The 18,859-nt window shown below is 52.2% G+C and overlaps 1 protein-coding gene and 1 non-coding gene across 4 annotated transcripts in view; both read right to left on the bottom strand.

The window, feature by feature from the left end:
* SLC29A3 (solute carrier family 29 member 3) overlaps positions 1-18,229 on the bottom strand; it is a 44,169-nt gene extending 25,940 nt beyond the window's left edge. For 2 of the 3 annotated variants that reach the window (XM_003815958.5, XM_008968970.4), the window contains exons 1-2: positions 18,123-18,229; positions 14,380-14,678 (exon numbers count right to left, since the gene is read on the bottom strand). In XM_003815958.5, coding sequence (XP_003816006.3) covers positions 14,380-14,678; position 18,123 — 300 coding nt within the window. In that variant the 5' untranslated portion in view covers positions 18,124-18,229. Of the gene's footprint in view, positions 1-14,379; positions 14,679-17,701; positions 18,099-18,122 lie in introns of those variants that run through there. The other variant, XM_008968971.4, reaches the window with a different exon arrangement.
* Positions 11,992-12,095, bottom strand: LOC112441091 (small nucleolar RNA U13). The gene has a single exon (XR_003029067.1). It is a non-coding gene; the product is annotated as a small nucleolar RNA U13 (small nucleolar RNA).
* Positions 18,230-18,859: the final 630 nt, after the last annotated feature.

Genomic DNA, 18,859 nt, shown 5'->3' with positions numbered 1-18,859 from the left:
CAGGTTGGAGCCAAGAATAGTTTGCCATTGCAAACTTGCCGCTTTCAGATAGCTGAGTTCTGCGGCCTGGGATATTGCAGGGGAGGTGCCCTTGCCCTGGGCATCAGCCCAGATCATTCCTGAGCAAAATGAGGTGAGCAGAGGGCAGATGTCCCCATAAGGGGTGGGGCTGGTAACCTTTCTGCAAGTTCCAAGGCCCTGTGTTTGGAGCACTGGCTCAGGAAAGTTAATGGGTGTGTGGCCAAGGGCAGGGACCAGCTGGGAGGGCTGGCTGGGCAGGGAAGGGGGGCAATGCCTGCTCCAGGGGCCAGGCAGGAGGCTAGATGCAGCCAGGCTGAAGGGGAGGCCAGAGGCCCAAGGGAAGGACAAATCTGGGGTCAGAATCAGACAGGTAAGCTCTGGAAAATGCTGGCCAGACAGACGAAGCCACTGTGGCCACCCTAAGGAAGAGGGTCCCCATCTGACCCTTGCATGCAGCCGTCCCTCCTTCGGCCTCTCATGACAGCTCCAGGCCTGGGCTCACTGTAAATCTTGCTCTCTGAGCACCCCGGGGCTCTCCCCAGCCTTCAATCCTTTCTCACATCTCCTCAGGAATCCCTGCTGGACGATGAGCAAAGTTCCTGTCTTCTGGAATGAGCTTCCCCGCCTTCCTCCTTGCAGTGTGTGCAAGGCTTTCTGGAGCACACCTCCTTTCCACTCCGCAAAAAGGGCTCTTCCTCCAGCCTAAGCTGACTTCCTGGAGACTCACACCATGAATCCCACCTTTCTTGCCTGCATTTTCTCTTTCCCTCACTGCTGCTTGTTCCTTTCTCTGCTGGCCAAGAGACTCTCTTAGGTCTCCCTTTGGGTAAAGAAAAAAAACTACTTTAACTTTGCTGCCTCCAGGAACCAGGCCCCTCCTCCCCTTCACTCCACACTCCTTGAAAATGTAGTCCATGTTGCCACTGCCAAAGCCATGTCCCTCCCGGCTGCCCTGGGGAAACATTTCCTCTAAGGGTCCTCAGCGTCCTCCTCGCAGCCCACCTGTAACCAAGGCCTGGTCTTGTTCCTCACAATCCAGACACTGCATGCTACCCCGTCTAGAGGGGACTGAATTCATGCCCCCAAAATTCATGTCTACCCAGAACCTCGGGATGTGACTTATCTGGACATAGGGTCTTTGCAGACGTGCTTAGTTAAGAGGAGATCCCACTGGAGGAGGAATGACCCCTCAATCCACAGTACACGGGAAAAGAGGGAAGGACACACAGACACACAGGCAGAGGCTGCGTGAAGACAGAGCCACAGACTGCAGTGATGCTGCCATGAGCCAAAAAATGCCGAAGCAGCAGCAAGGAAATGTTATTCCCTAGAGCCTTGCTTTTCAGCTACCCGGTTTGTGGTACTTGGTGAAGGCAGCCACAAGAAACTAATGCAATGTCCTTCCAGCACTCCTCTCCTCCAGATTCACAAGGACACACCCGCCCCCACCTCCACACTTCCTCATCATCTCTGTCCACCTCTGGCTCCCTCCACCATCCCAAGGTGCCCCCTGAGCTCCATCCTTCGTTTCCTGCCCTCCTTTTGTAAGGGTGGGGGTGGTGGTAGGAGAAGCTCACCTCCCCTGGCTTCATGACCTCTACCCATACATCCGTCTCTTCATCCAGAACAACCGCTTGGGGGTCCTGCTGAGCCCAAACCCCAAGCTCCTCAAATCAAAGGCCTTCAAGAGAAGACTCCCAAGCAGCCCCTCCGAAGGCCCCATGGTCATCTTCCTTTTCTCAGCCCCTCTTCAAAGCTTCCTTGGTTTCTCCTTCACCCTCACCCCAGTCAATCACATCTACTGGCCCCGTCTCCATATCACCTGACTATGGCTCACGTGTCCACCCAGTCTCCCCTCGGGTTCTAGCCTCTCCCCCAGGCATCCCCTCCACGCCTTTGCTCAAGCTCCTCCCTGGGCCTGGCCACCCTCAGCCTCCGCGCCTTATCAATCAGCCTCCCTGTGACTGCCATGCCCCTCCTCCTTGCAGCCTCGCTTCCAGGCCTCTCCTGCACCTTGCCGCATTGTCCCCTTGCTTGGCTCCTTTGCAGGAAACCTTGGGGGCTCCACTTGGAGAAATGATGGGGCGTGTGGAGGCAAGGGTGGCTGAGGGCCGATTCGCGGGTGGTCTCAGGCAGCTGCCTAAAGAGGGGTTTTGTTTTGGAAGGTACTGGGGAGCTCTGGGGGCTTCTCAACGCCAAACAGTATGGGGGGCAGTGCTGGGCGTAGAAGGAATCACCTGGCAGAAATGGGTGGAGGGAGCAGATGGGAAGAAGCAGGTGGCAGTGGTTAATTTATTCATTCATCTATTCACTCACTAAAGGTGAAAGGCAGTTGACCTTCTAGAGCTCATTCACTCATTCAACAAATGATGGCCAAGCACCTTGTATGTGCTCAATGTGTTCTAGGGGCTGGGGATGCCAGTGTTCTAGGGAGGGAGGCACAAAAAAAAAAAAAAAAGAAAAGAAAAAAAAAGTCAACAGCAAGTGGGGGGAAAAAAGACTGCAAATTAGGATAAATGCAATAAAACTAAAAAACAAATAATTGGCTAACCTAGAGCCTGGACAGAGGGAACAGCGTACGGTTAGCCCTGAGTCAGGAATGAGCTTGATGTGTTCAAGCCTCCACAGGGGTGAGCTGGAGTATGGATGGGGATGGGGGGAGGCTGGGGCCCAGGCAGGTCCGGGTGTGCAGGCTGTGGTGGAGGTGCACTGCGGGATCACGGTGCACAATCCAGTGATGGCGGTTCTTCCTCCCGTCCCTGTCTCCTCTCCACAAATACTCAGAGATGGATTCATCCTTCTTCAAATATTTACTGAGCTCGCTAGATGTTGTAGACATGGGAGATTCAGCTCAAGTTCCTGCCTTTATGGAACTGCCCATCTAGTCAAAGAGATGGCTAGCAAATGCATAAACAAATAGATAATAGGCCAGGCAGTGGTCAGTGATATGAAGACAAATTCAGCAGGGTAGGTACCTCTATAATAGATCACAGAACTGGGAAAGAGCTGTGAGTGTTCCCAGTCCAGAGGCTGGCAGCGGGCTACCCCCGGGCCAAATCTGCCCTCTTCCTTTGTGTGAACACTGGAACGCGGTCGGCCTTCGGTCAGCCCATTTGTTTACATGTTGTCGAGGGCAGCTTTCACTCTGCAAGGGCAGGGCTGAGTAGCAAACAGAGACTGTGGGGCCCACAAAGCCTAAAATACGAACCATCTGGCCCTTTGCGGGAAAAGTTTCTGGGTCCCAATCTACGGTCTCATATCTTCATTCCTCAAAGGAGGACATGGTCTCAAGTCACCCAGCAAGTTTGAAACACAGTCAGAAACAGAAGCCAGCTCTCCTGAATCCAGAGTCTTTCTGCCAGGCAGGGTGAGCAAGGAAGATGGAAACCTCATTTCTACCTACCCTTATACCCTGCCTCGGCCAAGCCTTCGCAAGGTCCCCTAGCAAGGGGCAAGCTGACTGCTTTGATTCTTATCCCCTTTATTCCCCCCATGTACTCTCAGGCTGTAACCAGAATAGGCAGAGTAAGGGCTCAGAAACCAAGGGGTCAGAGAAACAGGGAACCTCACGGATCCATGCACGAGTGACCCCAAGCTCCCTGAGGATGAGCTGATCAGAGGCTCAGCCACTGCTGATGCTCAGGCCAGCCAGTCTTTCCTCTTCTGCAGCCTGACTTCTGCCATGTGATAGGGAAAAGAGGAAGAAGGCCTTTCAAGAAAACACCCCACCTACTCTTGCCTGACCGGGCAGGCTTCTGCATCCCCCAGAGGGTCCCGTGCATCAGTGTCACAAGGCTGATGACCAGGGACAAGGGCCATGCCCTGTGGCCTGGTGGTAATGAGGAGGTGGTCTGGGGGTGCTCCAGCCTCTCTCTGTAGTAGAAAACCTAGGGACCATCAGGAAGAGGGAGTCCTTAGCCAACCCCTGGCAGGCACTTCCTCAACAACAGACTGCTCCCGCCTTGGGGAGGCTGTTTCTCTTTGGAGGTGCATGTGGGCAGAAACCACAGGCTGCTCTAGGCCTCAGGTGCCGGCATGCAGACAGGCACAGACATGCACAGAAACACAGGCACATAGGGAGAAACAGCAGCTGTCCTCTGCCTCCACTAGAGTACTCATTAACCCATTAAACAGGCAAAGGCTGTTACACAGTCCTCCCAGGCAGTGAGGACCGGCAAGAGGCCAGCAAGGAGGTCCCAGGCACCCAGTGCTGCAGACCCTTCCCAGGCTGCCTGCCTGTGTCAAAAGCGCTGGGCTCCTTGGTGGAGACTCTAATTTAGGTTCCGCTCTCTGGACACTTGTGATATCAATCATGTTAAAGAGACACTTGAGCACTTAAGGTCCAGGCCATCTTCTAATTTGTCCAGGAAATCGCCTCTGGATTTTAAGGAGATATGCAGGAAGAAATAAAATCGAAGGCAGAGAGGGAGCAGTCAATAGCCTGGAGGGCAAGGGAGCACAGCGCGGGTGGGGAAAAAGGGTCGTGAGCACTTAGGGAGAAAATAAGAAGAGAACTAGAGAAGCTGAGGCCACCAAAGGCATGACTAGGCTTTTTTCCCCTCTGCAGGACGCAGCAAGAGCTAAAAACAGAAGAAAAAGCCATCACAGGTGTATTATTTATTGGGAATGGCACGCTGGCTGGGCCCGCAGTTAGAATCAGAGGGCGGACAAGGGGATTTTTAAAAATGACTCGCTTTTGGTTCTAATTTTTAAAAATGGTGTAGAGCAGTCATCCACGCCAGCCGAAGCAACTGGCAGCCACTCATGCACACCCAGTGGCAGAAAGCCTGAAGCCCATCCTGCCTGACCTCAGACTCCCCATCTCTTTTCCTAGGATGACAAAGCTTAGGCAAAATCCCACTTTAATACACTTCTTTCTATGCGGGGAGGAGGGGTTTTGTGCCCTTCTCCACTCTTGGGAATTCTGCTCTTAAAAATTGGATTGCTGGTAGGGTGCAGTGGTTCACGCCTGTAATCCCAGCACTTTGAGAGGCCAAGGTGGGCGGATCACTTGAGGTCAGGAGTTCAAGACCAACCTGGCCAACATGGTGAAACCCCATCTCTACCAAAAATACAAAAATTAGCCAGCTGTGGTGGCGGGCGCCTGTAATCCCAGCTACTCAGGAGGCTGAGGCAGCAGAATCGCTTGAACCCGGGAGGCAGAGTGAACCCAGGAGCCAAGATCGCGCTACTGCACTCCAACCTCGGCGATACAATAAGACTGTGTCTCAAAAAAAAAAAAAAAAAAGAAAAAAGAAAAAAAAGAAAAAGAAAAGAGAAGAAAAAAGAAAAAAAGAATAAAAGAGGATTGCAAAGGGAGTCTAAACATTTCCATTTGGAGAGAGATCTGAGTAGCACTAAAACGGTTCTGCAGGAACACCACCTGGCACAAAGGAGAGACTCCTAGATACCTGCTCCCCTGGCCAGCTGGCAACAGGACCACCTGGCAACAGTGCCCAGGCCTCACCCAGGGAGATAAAGCCATCAGGGAAGGGTCTAGGAATCCGGGTATTTGCCAAGTGTCCCAGGAAATCTGATACTGATTCAGGTACCCTGGGCTGCCACCCCCCTTCTTATAAGCTATGTGGCACCAACGAGTTACTTACTGTCTCTACTTTCCTCCTCTGTGGAATGAGGACATGACGCATCCTCATAGATGGCTACAAAGTTAGGGGAAACAGGCAGAGCAGGGTTTTTCAAACTACAGGTTGCACAGCTCATTAAAGAATATGAAATTCATTTGATGGGTCACGACCAGAATTTTATTTTATTCTATTTAATCCTTTGTTGCCTTCTTTCTTACTAAAGGTGAGTGAGCTGTCTGCATCTTTTTCTGGAACCCTTCTCTGTGCACCTGAGCCCTCTGGCCTGCTCATGGACCTCGCTGAGCTATGCTCCCTCTTCTTCATCATGCGTTTTTCCTTCTCTGCTGGATCATTCGCTTCCACACACAAACTGCCTGCTATGTCTCTCATATTAAAAATAAAAGAACAGAAAATTCTCCCCCTTCTGAATCACAGTTCCCTGCAGCTTGTGCCTCATTGTCCTGCTCCCATTTAAAGCAAAATTCCTTGAGTTTGCTGTCTCCTCTGTCTCTCCCCCCATCCTCCACGATGCTGCTCCCCAAGGTCACCATGAACCTGCACAAGGTCAAACTCAAGGACAAACTTTCCATCCTCATCCTGCATGGCTTACAACCAGCACTGCCACTGTTGCATCACTTGCTCCTCCTTGAAACTGCAGTCAGAGTGGAGTTTTCTTTAAGTACAGACGCAGCTTCATGAAACTGTTGTTTGCATTATAGACACAAATATCTTGCCAGGTGAGACAGCCATCATGCTCCAAAAAATTTCGAAAATGCTGATATAAAGCACTGGGGTTAAGATCACAGATACCTGGGTTGACAGGGCCCAGGTCTGAGTCCCAGTCATCACTTACTTTGTACCTGGGAGCAAATGACTTAAACTTTTCAACCTTGGTTTCCTTCTCTGTATAATGGGTATAATAAACCTATGTCTTTGGGCTGTAAAAAAAAAAAAAAACAAAAGATCATGAAAAAAAAAGCTTCTAGTACACAGTAGATTGCTTAATAAATATTGCTGAGTTAATGAATGAATCTGTGCCCTTAGCAGTGCCTGGCACATGGTAAGAGCTTAGTAAAGGCAGTGAATGTTGGGATTTAGTGAAGTCCTCATGCAGGAGCCACCACCTATAAGGCACGCCATAACTGTCAGGACTTTCCACCCTACCTGTGTCTGCAGCGTTATGTAAATGCTGCCAGGTGGGTCTGTGGGCAAAAGGCCCAAGGGCGACAGAGCATGCCTCCAACCCACACAGTGGGTAAGGGCACTGCTAGACTAGAGTCCCTCTGTTGCCAAATCTGGGTTCCTCCCAGCTACCTTGTGGTCCTATGAGACAGGACCAATCCACCTTTCACCTAGCTGTGGAGCCTTTACCAAATAGATATCCTGTGACTTTTAAACCTCTGGGAACAGGGAGCCTCCACTCCCTGACACAGCACAGAGAGGTTACCCAGCTGGGTCAGGGCCTCAGGACTGCCTCTCTTCTGCTCTCCCAGTTTCACTTGCTCTTGCTTTGTGCCACCCCAGGTGTAGGATGCCCATGTTGAGCCCAGTTGGCCCTATCACTCCTTTTCCAGGAGCCTGGGAAATTGGAAGGAAGAGGAGGGTGGCTGTGGAGCCCCCATCTCCTAATTATATCCCTTGGCCCCCTGGCCCAGCAAAGGGGAGCATTACCAAGAGAAAGGGCAAAGGCTCTTCCAGGGGCCACCACTGGCTGGCGTGGAACTGTGGGCTTGCGGGTGCAGCTCAAGCCCAGAGCATTTCCGTTAGACAAGCACCGAACCCTCCAACCACCTACATTTGTAGGGAGTCCCACGAGGAACCCCACACTCTGAGGTAGACTAGGCCAACTCCTTGGACTTCCCACAGGATGTGGCCCTAATTCTCCAAGGGGGAAACTGTCCCCTTCACTGCCAGGTTTGACAACTCGACTTGCATGGCAGGAAGTTCTCCCAGAAGGCTCACCTAAGTCTCTCATGATGTAGCCTTTGCCTGTTTAATGGGTTAATGGGTACTCTGGTGGAGGCAGAGGACAGCTGCTTTTTCTCCCTATGTGGTAACATTTTACTTGAATCATAGTCCTTTTTGTTTTGAGACTGGTGTTTCACTATGTTGCCAAGTCTGATCTCGAACTCCTGGGCTCAAGCTCACTGTTCTGTTCTCCCACCTCAGCCTCCTGAGTAGCTGGAGCTACAGGCACACGCCACCACACCTGGCCTGGATCACGGTTCTTATCTGGCTACACATTAGCCTTATCTAGAGAACTTAAAATGCTTGTGCCCAGGCCCCTCAGAATGAATTAGAATTGGGTGAGTGGAACACGTGGGATGTGGGGTATTTTCTTTTCTTTTTTTTTTTTTTTTGAGACAGAGTCTTGCTCTGTTGCCCAGGCTGGAGTGCAGTGCCACGATCATGGCTCACTGCAGCCTCTGCCTCCCAGGTTCCAACGAATCTCCTGCCTCAGCCTCCTGGGTAGCTGGGATTACAGGCACACGCAGGTGGGGTATTTTCTAAAAGCTTCCCAGGTGATCCCGATGTGCAGCCAGGGCTGAGCGTGCCAAGGTAGACAGATAGCTTGGAGAACACGCTGGTTATAAGCATGGGCTCTGCAGTTCTATCACTTGCTAGCAAATAACCTTGGGTCAGTGGCCTAAAATCTGTGAGCCTTGGTTTCATTTGGCAACTGGAATGGCAGCACCTAGCTCACCAGGATGTCATGTGGAAAAAGAAGATGGCAGGTCAAGCGGGAGGTGGGTACAGGCTGCATGGCAGGGACTTGGTAACCTCTGATAACCTGTCCTCCAGTATCCTCTTCTCCACACAAGATCATCCTGCTTCCTTTGAACACTTCCTCCTTGGATTGGGAGGTCAGCCCTTCAAGGGCAGATCCCAAGTATGCTATCTTGCTTCTTTGCAGGGCTGAGAGACTGGACCAGAACTAAGGAACTGGAAATAAGGGGAGGGGATGCCCTAGGTCCCCCACTTGCTGAACCAGGACAACCTGGCTACCTTCCCTATGGCAGGAACCCCACTTCATGTCTATGCCAACACACCTGAAAGATCAAAACTCCTTTACTGGTAGCCACTGTGACTCCCAGATCTTCTTCTGCTCCCTTGCAGAGCCATGGCATCACTATCATGGATTGGGTTGTGGAGCTTTCCTTCTCAGACTTACACTAACTAATGTGACAAATATTTATGTGCTATTATGTGTTGGGTGTCATGCCAGGTGTGCCAGGGGCACAGGATGTAGAGTAAGAGAGTTTTATTCACCGGCGGGGGAGGCCTCCTCATCTGTCATGGTGGATGATAACAGTTCCTGACCTACGGGTGCTGCAGCGCTGCATGAGATAATGCAGGCAAAGTGCTGAGAGCAGGAGCTCCCACCCAGCCAGCGCTCGGTCTCCATGAGCTGTAGGGCAGGAACGTGATGGGGAAGTATGATGCAGCTCTGAAGACCCAGACATGGAGCCCCTAACTCAGAGAGGTGGCTTCAGGGGACGTGCCCAGGGATGAGCTGCTTCTGTCTCCTGCCTCACCCCTGGGACTGAGTGTTGGGGTACCTCCTGGTCAGATGGGGGGATGGACAGGGGCATCAGTAGAGTGCCTGGCCCGGGTCCCAGCCCTGCTGACACTAAGTCGGGCTGTAGGTCCCACTCATGACCTGGCCGCATCCTGCAGTCCCTCAGAGAGGAGTCCCTGGGCAGACCGAGGTACACAGGAAGGAAGGTGTAGAGAGCGGCTGTGGGGGCCTTGCAGCAAGGAATGGCCAGGAGAAGGTGCAGACACTCTTCTCTCCGGGGTAGGAAGTAGGGCTTGTCCAGCTCACTGTTTTGTTCTTGGCCAAGGGCAGCCAATACAGGCCTGCAGGAGAGCCTGGGGGAGGGCAAGGAGGCCCCACAGGGCAGGGGATGGCTTACAACCCCAGAGCCGGGGAGGACCTCCAGCTAAACAGGTCAGGTAGGGAAGGGACAAGGGACGCTGGGTCCAGGACCCAGGTGTAGAACCCAGGCACCTGGGGTTTCAGGCTGGAAAAAGAGGCCAGACCAGGGGCAGGCTCTCCAAAGGAAGGAAGACGGTGTTTGGTGGAGTCAAAGTGTAGGGGTGGGGGGTGGGGAATCTCCAGGATAGTACCCTACATACCACTCTCTGAGTATGAATGAGTCTGTAATCATCTGTCCACCTCAATGCCCCGTGAAATTCCCTATAGCCCTTCCTAGCTGTATAATCTCAGGCAGGTTACCTAGCCTCTCTGAGCCTCTGGCTTTTCGTCTTAAGAAAAGGGTTACTAAGACCTGCATTGCAGGGCTAATGAGAAACAACACATGCAATACCCCTGCCAGGATGGTGGGCCCAGAGTCAGGCTCAGGCAATGGCGGCTGTTGCAGGCCCCTGTGCCATCTTCTCTTATCAATTCTTCCTCATTTATGCTCTAAATTTTTTTTTGCCCTGGGCCAATACACCTGTGATAGATTTATTGGAGGTTCTTATTCCAGAGAATAGAGACAGGAGGGCAGAGTGAGCAGGATACTTTCTAAGCCATCCCCACATTTGTCCAGGCAGAAGGAAATGAGCCCGCTGACCTTGAAAGTGACATAATTTGGGGGAGAGGGTGTCTGGGTAAACCTTCCTCCTGGGTCAAGCTCCCCAACAAATGGCATCCATCCCCAAAAAATGTTCAAAGGAAAGTACAGGAAAGAATAAACATCTAGACCCACAGCTAATTGAGTTGCAGGTGGTGGCTAGAGACAGGCCAATTTGACTCTCCCCCTCCTTCCCCTAAAGTGGCCCTCAGGTGACAGGGCAGACGGGCAGCCTCTCGCAGGGAAATCAGGAAGAGAGGAGGAAAGAGCTGGGGAGGTGGGTGGCTGGGATGAGGAATGAGGCAAAGAAAAATGGCCCGCAAAATGCAGAAACGCCCCAGCATGCTCGCTTCCCAATCCCGGCCCATGAATCGAGGGGTGACAGGTCTCTCATCTCCGATGCCAAGAGCCAGGAGCTCCGGGCAGCCGAAGGTACTACATCTGCACCTGCCAGCAGTTGGAGAGAGGCCATAAAGCATCGTAGCAGGGCTCAGAATGCCAAGTGCCTGCAGCTGGGAAGGGATCGCCTTGCGGTGAAAGCAGTACACGAGGCGAGGGCTGCTCCCAGAGCCAGGCCTGGACACCCCTCCCTCCAGAGGCTGCTTGATCCCGGGGACCTGGCAGTGGACAGAGGAGGGGCAGGGCAGGTGCACACGCAATCTAGCTCTGTGCCGGCCGAGACAGGCAGGGACCTTCTGGAGGAAGCCCAGTAGGCCAGGTGATTTACCACGGCTGGCAGAAAGCTGGGACGTTGGAGTCACTGGTAAATAAAAGCGGATTGTAAAGCACCCCGGCTAAGCCTGCGCCTGTGGAAATGCACCAGGGCTGCAGGCAGCTTAGAAGCATGGGTCCATCCCTCAAATGATCAACACAATAATAGTGTTTATAAAGCACTTCGGATGGGGTGCCAGGCCCTGTCCTAAGTGCTTTTTAATACATATTAATTTACTTAATCCTTACAACAGCCCTAAGAAGTTGGTGGTGGTATTATAATATCTTCCTTTAACATACCAGAAAGATGGCCGGGTGTGGTGGCTCATGCCTGTAACCCCAGCACTTTGGGAGGCTGAGGCGGGCGGATCTCTTGAGCCCAGGAGTTTGAGACCAGCCTGGGCAACATAGTGAGACCCTGTCTCTACCAAAAATACAAAAAAACTGGTCAGGCATGGTGGTGTGTGCCTGTAGTCTCAGCTACTCAGGAGGCTGAGGCAAGAGCATCACTTGAGCCCAGGGAGGTTGAGGCTGCAGTGAGCCTTGACTGCACCACTGCACTCCAGCCTGGGTGACAGTGCAAGACCCTGTCTCAAAAAAAAAAAAAAAAGTACTAATATAGTCCAGAAATATGAGGCAGCACGGAGAGTTCACACAGCCAAGCCCTGTCCAGTGCACCACAAACTCTACCGTGCCCTTCAGTCACCCGAGGGGCTTGGTAGCTGGAAGGCCGTGTCTCAATTGGCCTCGAGTGGGTGGGAGACTGCATCACTAACAAGCTCCCAGGTGAGGCTGCTGGTCCAAGGACACACCTTGAGTCGAGGGGCTGTAAACTACTCTGCGGCGTTCCTGTGGCACTTCCTCAGCTGTAGAAATGGTTTATATCCCATTGCTCTGGCCCTGGGAGGCATCTGTGAATTCCTCAGTTAACAGAAAAGGCCCTCACAGGTGTCAGATCGTGGGGGGAGTTGAGGGGTGGAGTACAGGAGTGTGGAAGTGTGAAGTTGTAAACATATCAATGTTCACACCCCAGCTCAGGCTAATCCAGTCAGAATCCCTGGGGCGTGGCCCGCATTGGTATTTTTATTCCTTTTCATCGGACGGGTAATGTGCCGATGACATAACAAGGTTTGAGGGAGGCCCATCTCACACATGTGCGTGGAAACCCAGTCATCACACTCATGAACTACAAAAGGACTCTGGACTGGTATTTTTCAAGAAGCTGCCTGGGTGACCCACATGTGTAGCTGCAGTGAGTCCTTGAGATGGACAACAGGGATGCCTCCCTCACTATGGCAGATTCATGCCTATAAAACTGAGGACAGCTCCTCGGGGCGAGGCCAAGGATTTCAAGGATTTCCTTCTGGGAAGCAGTGATGAGCCACCTCCTGGGCCACTGGAAGGTGCGGCTGGGGTCTGCTAGCATACCCTCTTCTTGTTTCTGATGCTCCCCTGGAGAAGAAGGGCACAGCTGGGCAGCTGGCAACATCTCATCTTGGCATTTGTCGGAGAAGCCCTTGCCTCCCCGCGCTCTCAAATGAGATCAGACACCAGCCTGGGGCAGCCATGGAAACGGAGGCTCCTGACCAAGACTCTCATTGACCTAACTTTCGTCAGGCTCCTCCGAGCCCCATCCTCGACCTTGGCCCGACCCCCCAGTCCTGACTTCTGCCTGCCCAACTCAGTCTTAGTCAAGAATCCTTCAAAGTCAGATTAGCCAGCATCCCCCCACCTTTGAGATCTCATCAAGTTCCTCATTCCCCACCTCTGATGTATAGCTGTCCCTCCATATACTCAGGGCATTGGTCCAGGACTCCCACCTATACCCAAATCCACACATACTCAGGTCCCTAGCCAGCCTTGTGGAACCCAGCTCTCCCTGTAATCAGGTTTTGAACTCCACTAATAGTACATTTTCCATCAGCATTTGTTTGAAAAACTTCACATATAAATGAACCCCTGCAATTCAAACCCATATTGTTTAACAGTAGACTGTGTAAGTCCTAGACCTGCTTTCAACAAGAATTCTGTTGGGCCAGTTGAGCCAGAATATTCCCTTATCTCACATCTGATCAAGCGCCTCACCCCACTCAGTATACTCAAGGGAATGGTTCCAGGATCCCCCCATATACCAAAACCCAAGCATACTCAGTCGGTCTTACAGAACCAGGAATAGGAAATGTCGGCCCTCTGTATATGCAGGTTTCACAACTCACAAATACTGTATTTTCCATGTTTGGCTGAAACAAAAATCTGCATCTAAAGTGAACCCTTGTTGTTCAAGGGTCGACTGTGTAAGTCCTGGGCCTGCTTTCAGCAAGCAGAGGCCTCGCCTTGACGTCTCCTCTTAGAAATGTGCCATCCTCCAGCCCTCATGCTGCTCCTTGGCTATAAATCCCCATCTCCTTTTCAGAGTTGAGCTCCATTTACCTCCCCTACTACAACAGTCTTAAATAAAGCTTTCCTTACTGTTTTAACAAGTGTCAGTATAATTTTTTTCCTTAATCCTCTTCCCCTACTGCCCCCACCTCTCTGGAAAAGTCACCCAGCAAAGTGAGCAGCCCTGTCAACTAAACAAAATTGACTCCTCACCTGGACATTCAAGGCCCTGGGCAATGATCTCAAGACCTCTTGCTCTTACTTGTGCCCCAAACACAGCTTCACAGTTTGTCATACACACCTGAACTTTCCTCCCATTCTGCCGTTGCCCAGCCTTTTTCTTCTACCTGGATCGTTTCCTCCCCTTTCTTGAAACCCACCAACTCCCAAGTCACAGCAATCTCTCCCATGGTGATCAGACTAATTATCCCTTCGGATTCATTTTCCCTGTCTTCCATAACAGAACCTCCCATTTTAGCAGGCACATGGTTCTGAGATAAAGCTACGTTGAAAGACTACATTTCCCAGCCTGCTCTGCAAGCTGATGTGGTCACATGCCTAAGTTTTGACCAATGCAATGTAAGAAGAGCAATGTATGTTACTTCCAGGAAGTGTTCTTACAGGCAACAGGCATTTCCTCCTTCTCCTCTTGCTTTTTCCTACTGATGTAATGGCTGGACTTACAACAGCCGTCTTGCACTATGAGGTGGCCTTGGCCATGAAAGCTGCACAGAAGTGAAGCAACTGGGTTCCTAATGCCATAGAACATCATACCAGCCTTGGGCTGTCCCCACCAGAATTGAACATGGGAGAAAAATGACCTTCCATCTCATTTTAGTTACCAGTCTTTTGGAATTTTCTGTAACTCACAGCTGAACATAACACTATTCAGTCCATACCTTCACATCCCTGGAGGCATTGACTCTGGATTTATGGGTTTACCATACACACCACATGGAACCATAATTTGCATCTTCTTCCCAAGCTAAACAGTAAGTGATCTAAAGGCTGGAAATGTGTCTGAAATCTCCATCTTCCCCTGCATGTGAGGCATGAGGCCTCTGTATGCTCCCACCAGCCTTGCAGGAGAAACATGCCCTTACCAGGATGTCTGAGCCCTCAGGGTCCTCCCCCGTGGCTGGGCTGGAGGAGTTGCCGAGTTTGAACATCCAGTACTCCTTGGCAGTGATAAAGAAGTTCCATGGCAGTAGACTGCCAATGCCCAGGCTGAAGAAGATGATGTATGTGCCACAGAAGCGGTCCTCGGGCCTCTGCAGGCCAGGGGGCGGGCGGTCCAGCAGCTTCTCAAGCAGTGCCTCCTGGTCAGCTCGGAGACTGCTGCTTGTGGTTCTGTAGGTGGAGTTTGAACTGTGCTGAAAGTCATCCTCTGAGACAACGGCCACTATTGGAGCAAGGAGGGCAACAGAGACAGGGTAGGTGAGTAGACACTGAGGCTGGGGGACAGCTGGGGACCCACCCAGCCTACAAAATGACCATGCCCCCTCACCCTGGGCTCTGTAAAGTCACCAAAGCCTGGTTGGAGAGCTTCATTTTAAGGATCAGGGAGAAAGACAAAAATCAGACCTGGAGAAGGGCAGGATGTCAGAACTGTAAGTGTCCTCAGAGGTCACCCCAACCATGCAAGGGCAACAGAGGTAGCAGTAGCACGTAACTGTGGAACAGGCTGCGTTTTGTAAAACACTGCATGATAGTGGGGACTGTGGCAATGTACCCAGAAAGGCAAACCTGGTCTAAGGGCATTCACAGTTCTGTGCAGCCATAAAAAAGAATTAGGACCCTTAATGGGCAAAGAATGATCTCTAAACCCTTTTCGATTTCATGTGAAACAAATAAGGAGCAGGATAGTGTGTAGAATATGCTACTATGTGTGTAAAAAAAGTGGGGAGAGAAAATATACATACACATATGTATTTGTATATGCACAGAATATCTCTGGAAGGCTACATAAGAAGTTTCTAACAGTGGCTGTCTCTAAGGAGGGAGACTGGGATGGTGGGGGGTGGGGAGGGGGACTTCCCTGCATTCTTATTTGTGTCTCTTGAATTTTGAACTATGTGACTAGTTTATTACCGGTTCAAAAACAAAATTAAAAGTGTAAATTAAAAAAAAACATTCAAATTAAGTAATAATTGTTTAAAAACTGGTAGTGTCCAGGGCTGCCTCCAGAAGCTGGTGTGTAGCCTCTGACAGTCCATTCCCATTTCATTTGTGAGGAAAGAGAGGTCCAAAGAACTGAAGGCCATAGGCTACGTAAATGGCCAAGCCTGGGTTTGCAGCTCCTGCCTGGGTCCCACCTCTGCTCATCACACCCTACAAGGAGCCAGCCACTTTCAATCTATGGTAGCGCCTAAGATAAATGGAAGAGCCTAGGCTGCCAGCAACTATTGCCTACATGGCCTTGGGCAAGTTACCACATTTCTGTGCCTCAATTTCCCCAAATGTAAACCCAGAGAAGCCATTTTTATGATAGTTATGCAACTGCAACTGGCTGGCAATGCCTGGCCTGTAAGCAGCTGTTGAACAAATGTCAGCATCTCCCTGGCATCCTGGGCCTGTCGCATGGCTGGCTGGCTGCTGAATTTGGTTGTAAGGTAGCATGCCTGCTTCTTTGCTCTACATAGCACCTAGGATGTGGCAGCAGCTTGATAAATGAGAAATGTCTCCAAAATGCTGAGGATGGGACACTTCAGAGTCCCTTCTGCAGTAGCCTCTTCCCTACCCAATAAACTAATAAATAAATGCATCTTGGTTTCTATAGGAGGCTAAGCCTAACTCAAAGCATCGTACTAAGAAGACTGGGGCCTTTATTCCCTGGTGGGATGGGAACACCTCCTCACATGGGTGCAGAACCTTATCCACTATTTCAGGAGAACCTCAGAGCATCCCTTGGAATTAGGCAGGGCAGAAAACATTGCCCCCTTTTTTCAGATGGAAAAACTGAGGTCTGGAAGGCACTTGCTATGTCCCACAAATAGAAAGAACTCCCAATAGCTAAACTTAAGTCCAGTAATCACAAATGCCAAGGTCTGTGTCTAACAGAGGTCACACTTGAGGCTGACAGCAGCCTAATATATTAGGTACTACTCGAAGACCCATTTCACAGAGGGGTCTGAGGCTCAGAAAGGTTGAGTAACTTGCCCAGGGTCACATAACTAGCAGATGACATGAGTGAAGTTACACAGCCAAGCAGACTGGGGCCCATGCTGGACTCCTCAGCACACCGGGGAGGACTGGCTGGGAATGGGAATCTGTGTCTGCTGGTTCCAAGTACAGGCATCCTTCCTGCAAGCCTTGAAGCCAGTGAGTCGGGAGAGGCCGAGGCACACTGCAGGCACCCTTGTCAATGTTTGCTGAATGAAGGGACTCTGCACGACCAGGACATTCTCCCCTGCTGGGGTAGCATGTAGCCTGGAGCCAGCAGGTGGGGGGCCACTGGATGCCCAAGTGCAATGCATCCAGCCAGCAAGTCTATTTTAAACTCCCCTGGTTAGCAGAGCCCCTCCCCAGCCTGGATTCGCATGGAGGCCAGCATTAACAAGCTCACTGTCTGGAAGTTCACTGTGTGGAAAATCGCTTTTTCCACATGCACCCACTCATAGAGGAAAAGCCATGTGAAGGCACAGCAAGAAGGAGGCTGTCTGCAAGCCAGGAAGAGAGCCCTCATCAGAAACCAAATCAACCAGCACCTTGATCTTGCCCTTCCCAGCCTCCAGATCCATGAAAAACAAATTTTGTTTAAGCCACCCAGTCTATGGTATTTTGTCTGGCACAAAATGGTACAAATGTAACAAGCTCATTTGTTACATTTTAAAAATTACTGTTTAAAATGTAAAAAATAATCATGACCCACCCACATAGAACAAGAGAGAACCGGCAAGTGGTTCTTTCCAGAGGCTCCAGCTACCTGTGGGGGCGGCTAGAAGGTCCACCAGCCCTGTCACTCAGGACCACACCTGGCTAGGGCCCCCTTCTCAGTTCCTAGCGTCTATTTGTCAAGCCTTGACTGAGCTTCTGAAGAAGGAGCCGGGAATTTTCTCTAACCAGGGTCACAGGCCAGGGCACTGGAGTGAGCAAAGTCTTATTAGTCTTTATAAAAGCTAGCTGCTGGCTTCTGGATTAAAAAATAAAGAGAAAGGCAGGCAAGGAAGTGCCCAACCTCCCCCCAAAACAGGCTGGCCGTGGCCTGGAACGTGCTCCTGGGTCACCTGCAGGAGCCCGGCCATGCACAGACAGGCAGCCCCGCACAAGGAGGCAGGCACTGCTGGGGCCGCGGCAAAACCTCATCTGGGCTGGGAAGCCTGGGTGCTGGTTCCAAGGAGGTTCCTGACTCTGGCTAGGTGGCTCGCCCCTCTGTGCCTCGATTTCCTGGGCTGTGAACCGGGGTGGGGAGCTGGTAGGGCTAACCTGTGGGAGGGCACTGGGAAGCGCAGGGCACCGCCTACTGGCCGCGGCAGAACCGGCTTTGCGGTGTAAACAGCCCCAGCCTCAGGACCCGCAGCTGGGACGGAGAGAATCAGCCACCGTCTGGATACTTCGGGCCGACGGGTCCATACCAGGCCCCCACCATACAGGCGGTGAGGTCCAGTCTCAGGGAGGAGGAGGGGAGAGGATTTGGGGAAGAGAAGATAGAGACCCAGAAAGAAGGGTGGCAGAGAGCAAGGAGGGAGAGGAGGGACGGTGGGGAAGGGACCACGGATGGGGTAGGGTCCTGCGGCTCCCCTGGCAGCCCGCAGCCGCCCCCAGGGCCCGGGAGGGAGGTCGCTGAGCGCGAGTCTGGGGGCGGCCGGCACCGTAGCCGGAAGAGCCCGAGCCGGCCCGCACTTACTGTCGCCGCTGCGCCACGCCGCCGCTGCCTCCGGCGCACGGCCAGGACCACTGGGCTTGGGAGGCGGCAGGCGGGCTCCTCCCCTGGCCCCGCCCCGTCCCTCGCGGCAGCACGCCGCCGCTTCCCCGTTTGCAAACACGCCTTTTTCCTTTGTCTTCTCCCGGCGCGCCGGGGCTCCCCCTCCTGGCGCTGAGCTGGGGCCTGCCTGCGCCCATTTTACAGGAGAAAAAGTGAGTCACCCAGTCTTAAACGCACTGCCCATGCTTGCGATGGGTGCGCGGCGCATCAGGCCTCTTGGTTGCTGCTCCTTCTTTACCTTGGAGCCAGACCCCACTGTCTCAGACCTCCCCTTTAGCTACTATAACCTGCACCCCAGGACTCAAAGGAGCCCTCATCTTGCCCCCAGGCCTCTGCAGAGACCCCTCTCCAAAGGCCGCTTCTACCCTTACCGGCTGCCGGTGCTCTGGAGGTGAAGCGGGACCCACACCCGGACTGAACTGGGCCTCCCAGGCCAGGCAGCTATTTTCAGTAGACCCAGAACTTGGCAGTCAGCAATTCCAGCCCTCACACTTGACCTCAGCCACAGCGTGTAACACACAGCTGCTGCGTGTTCTTTAAGAAAGCAGGGGCCAGGCGCGGTGGTTCATGCCTGTAATCCCAGCACTTTGGGAGGCCGAAGCAGGCGGATCACCTGAGGTCGGGAGTTTGAGACCAGCCTGGCCAAAATGGCGAAACCC

The sequence above is a fragment of the Pan paniscus genome, chromosome 8 (assembly GCF_029289425.2).
Source record: "Pan paniscus chromosome 8, NHGRI_mPanPan1-v2.0_pri, whole genome shotgun sequence".
NCBI lineage: Eukaryota > Metazoa > Chordata > Mammalia > Primates > Hominidae > Pan > Pan paniscus.
The sequence above is the reverse complement of the archived record's forward strand: the minus strand, read 5'-3'. Positions and strand labels throughout refer to the sequence as shown.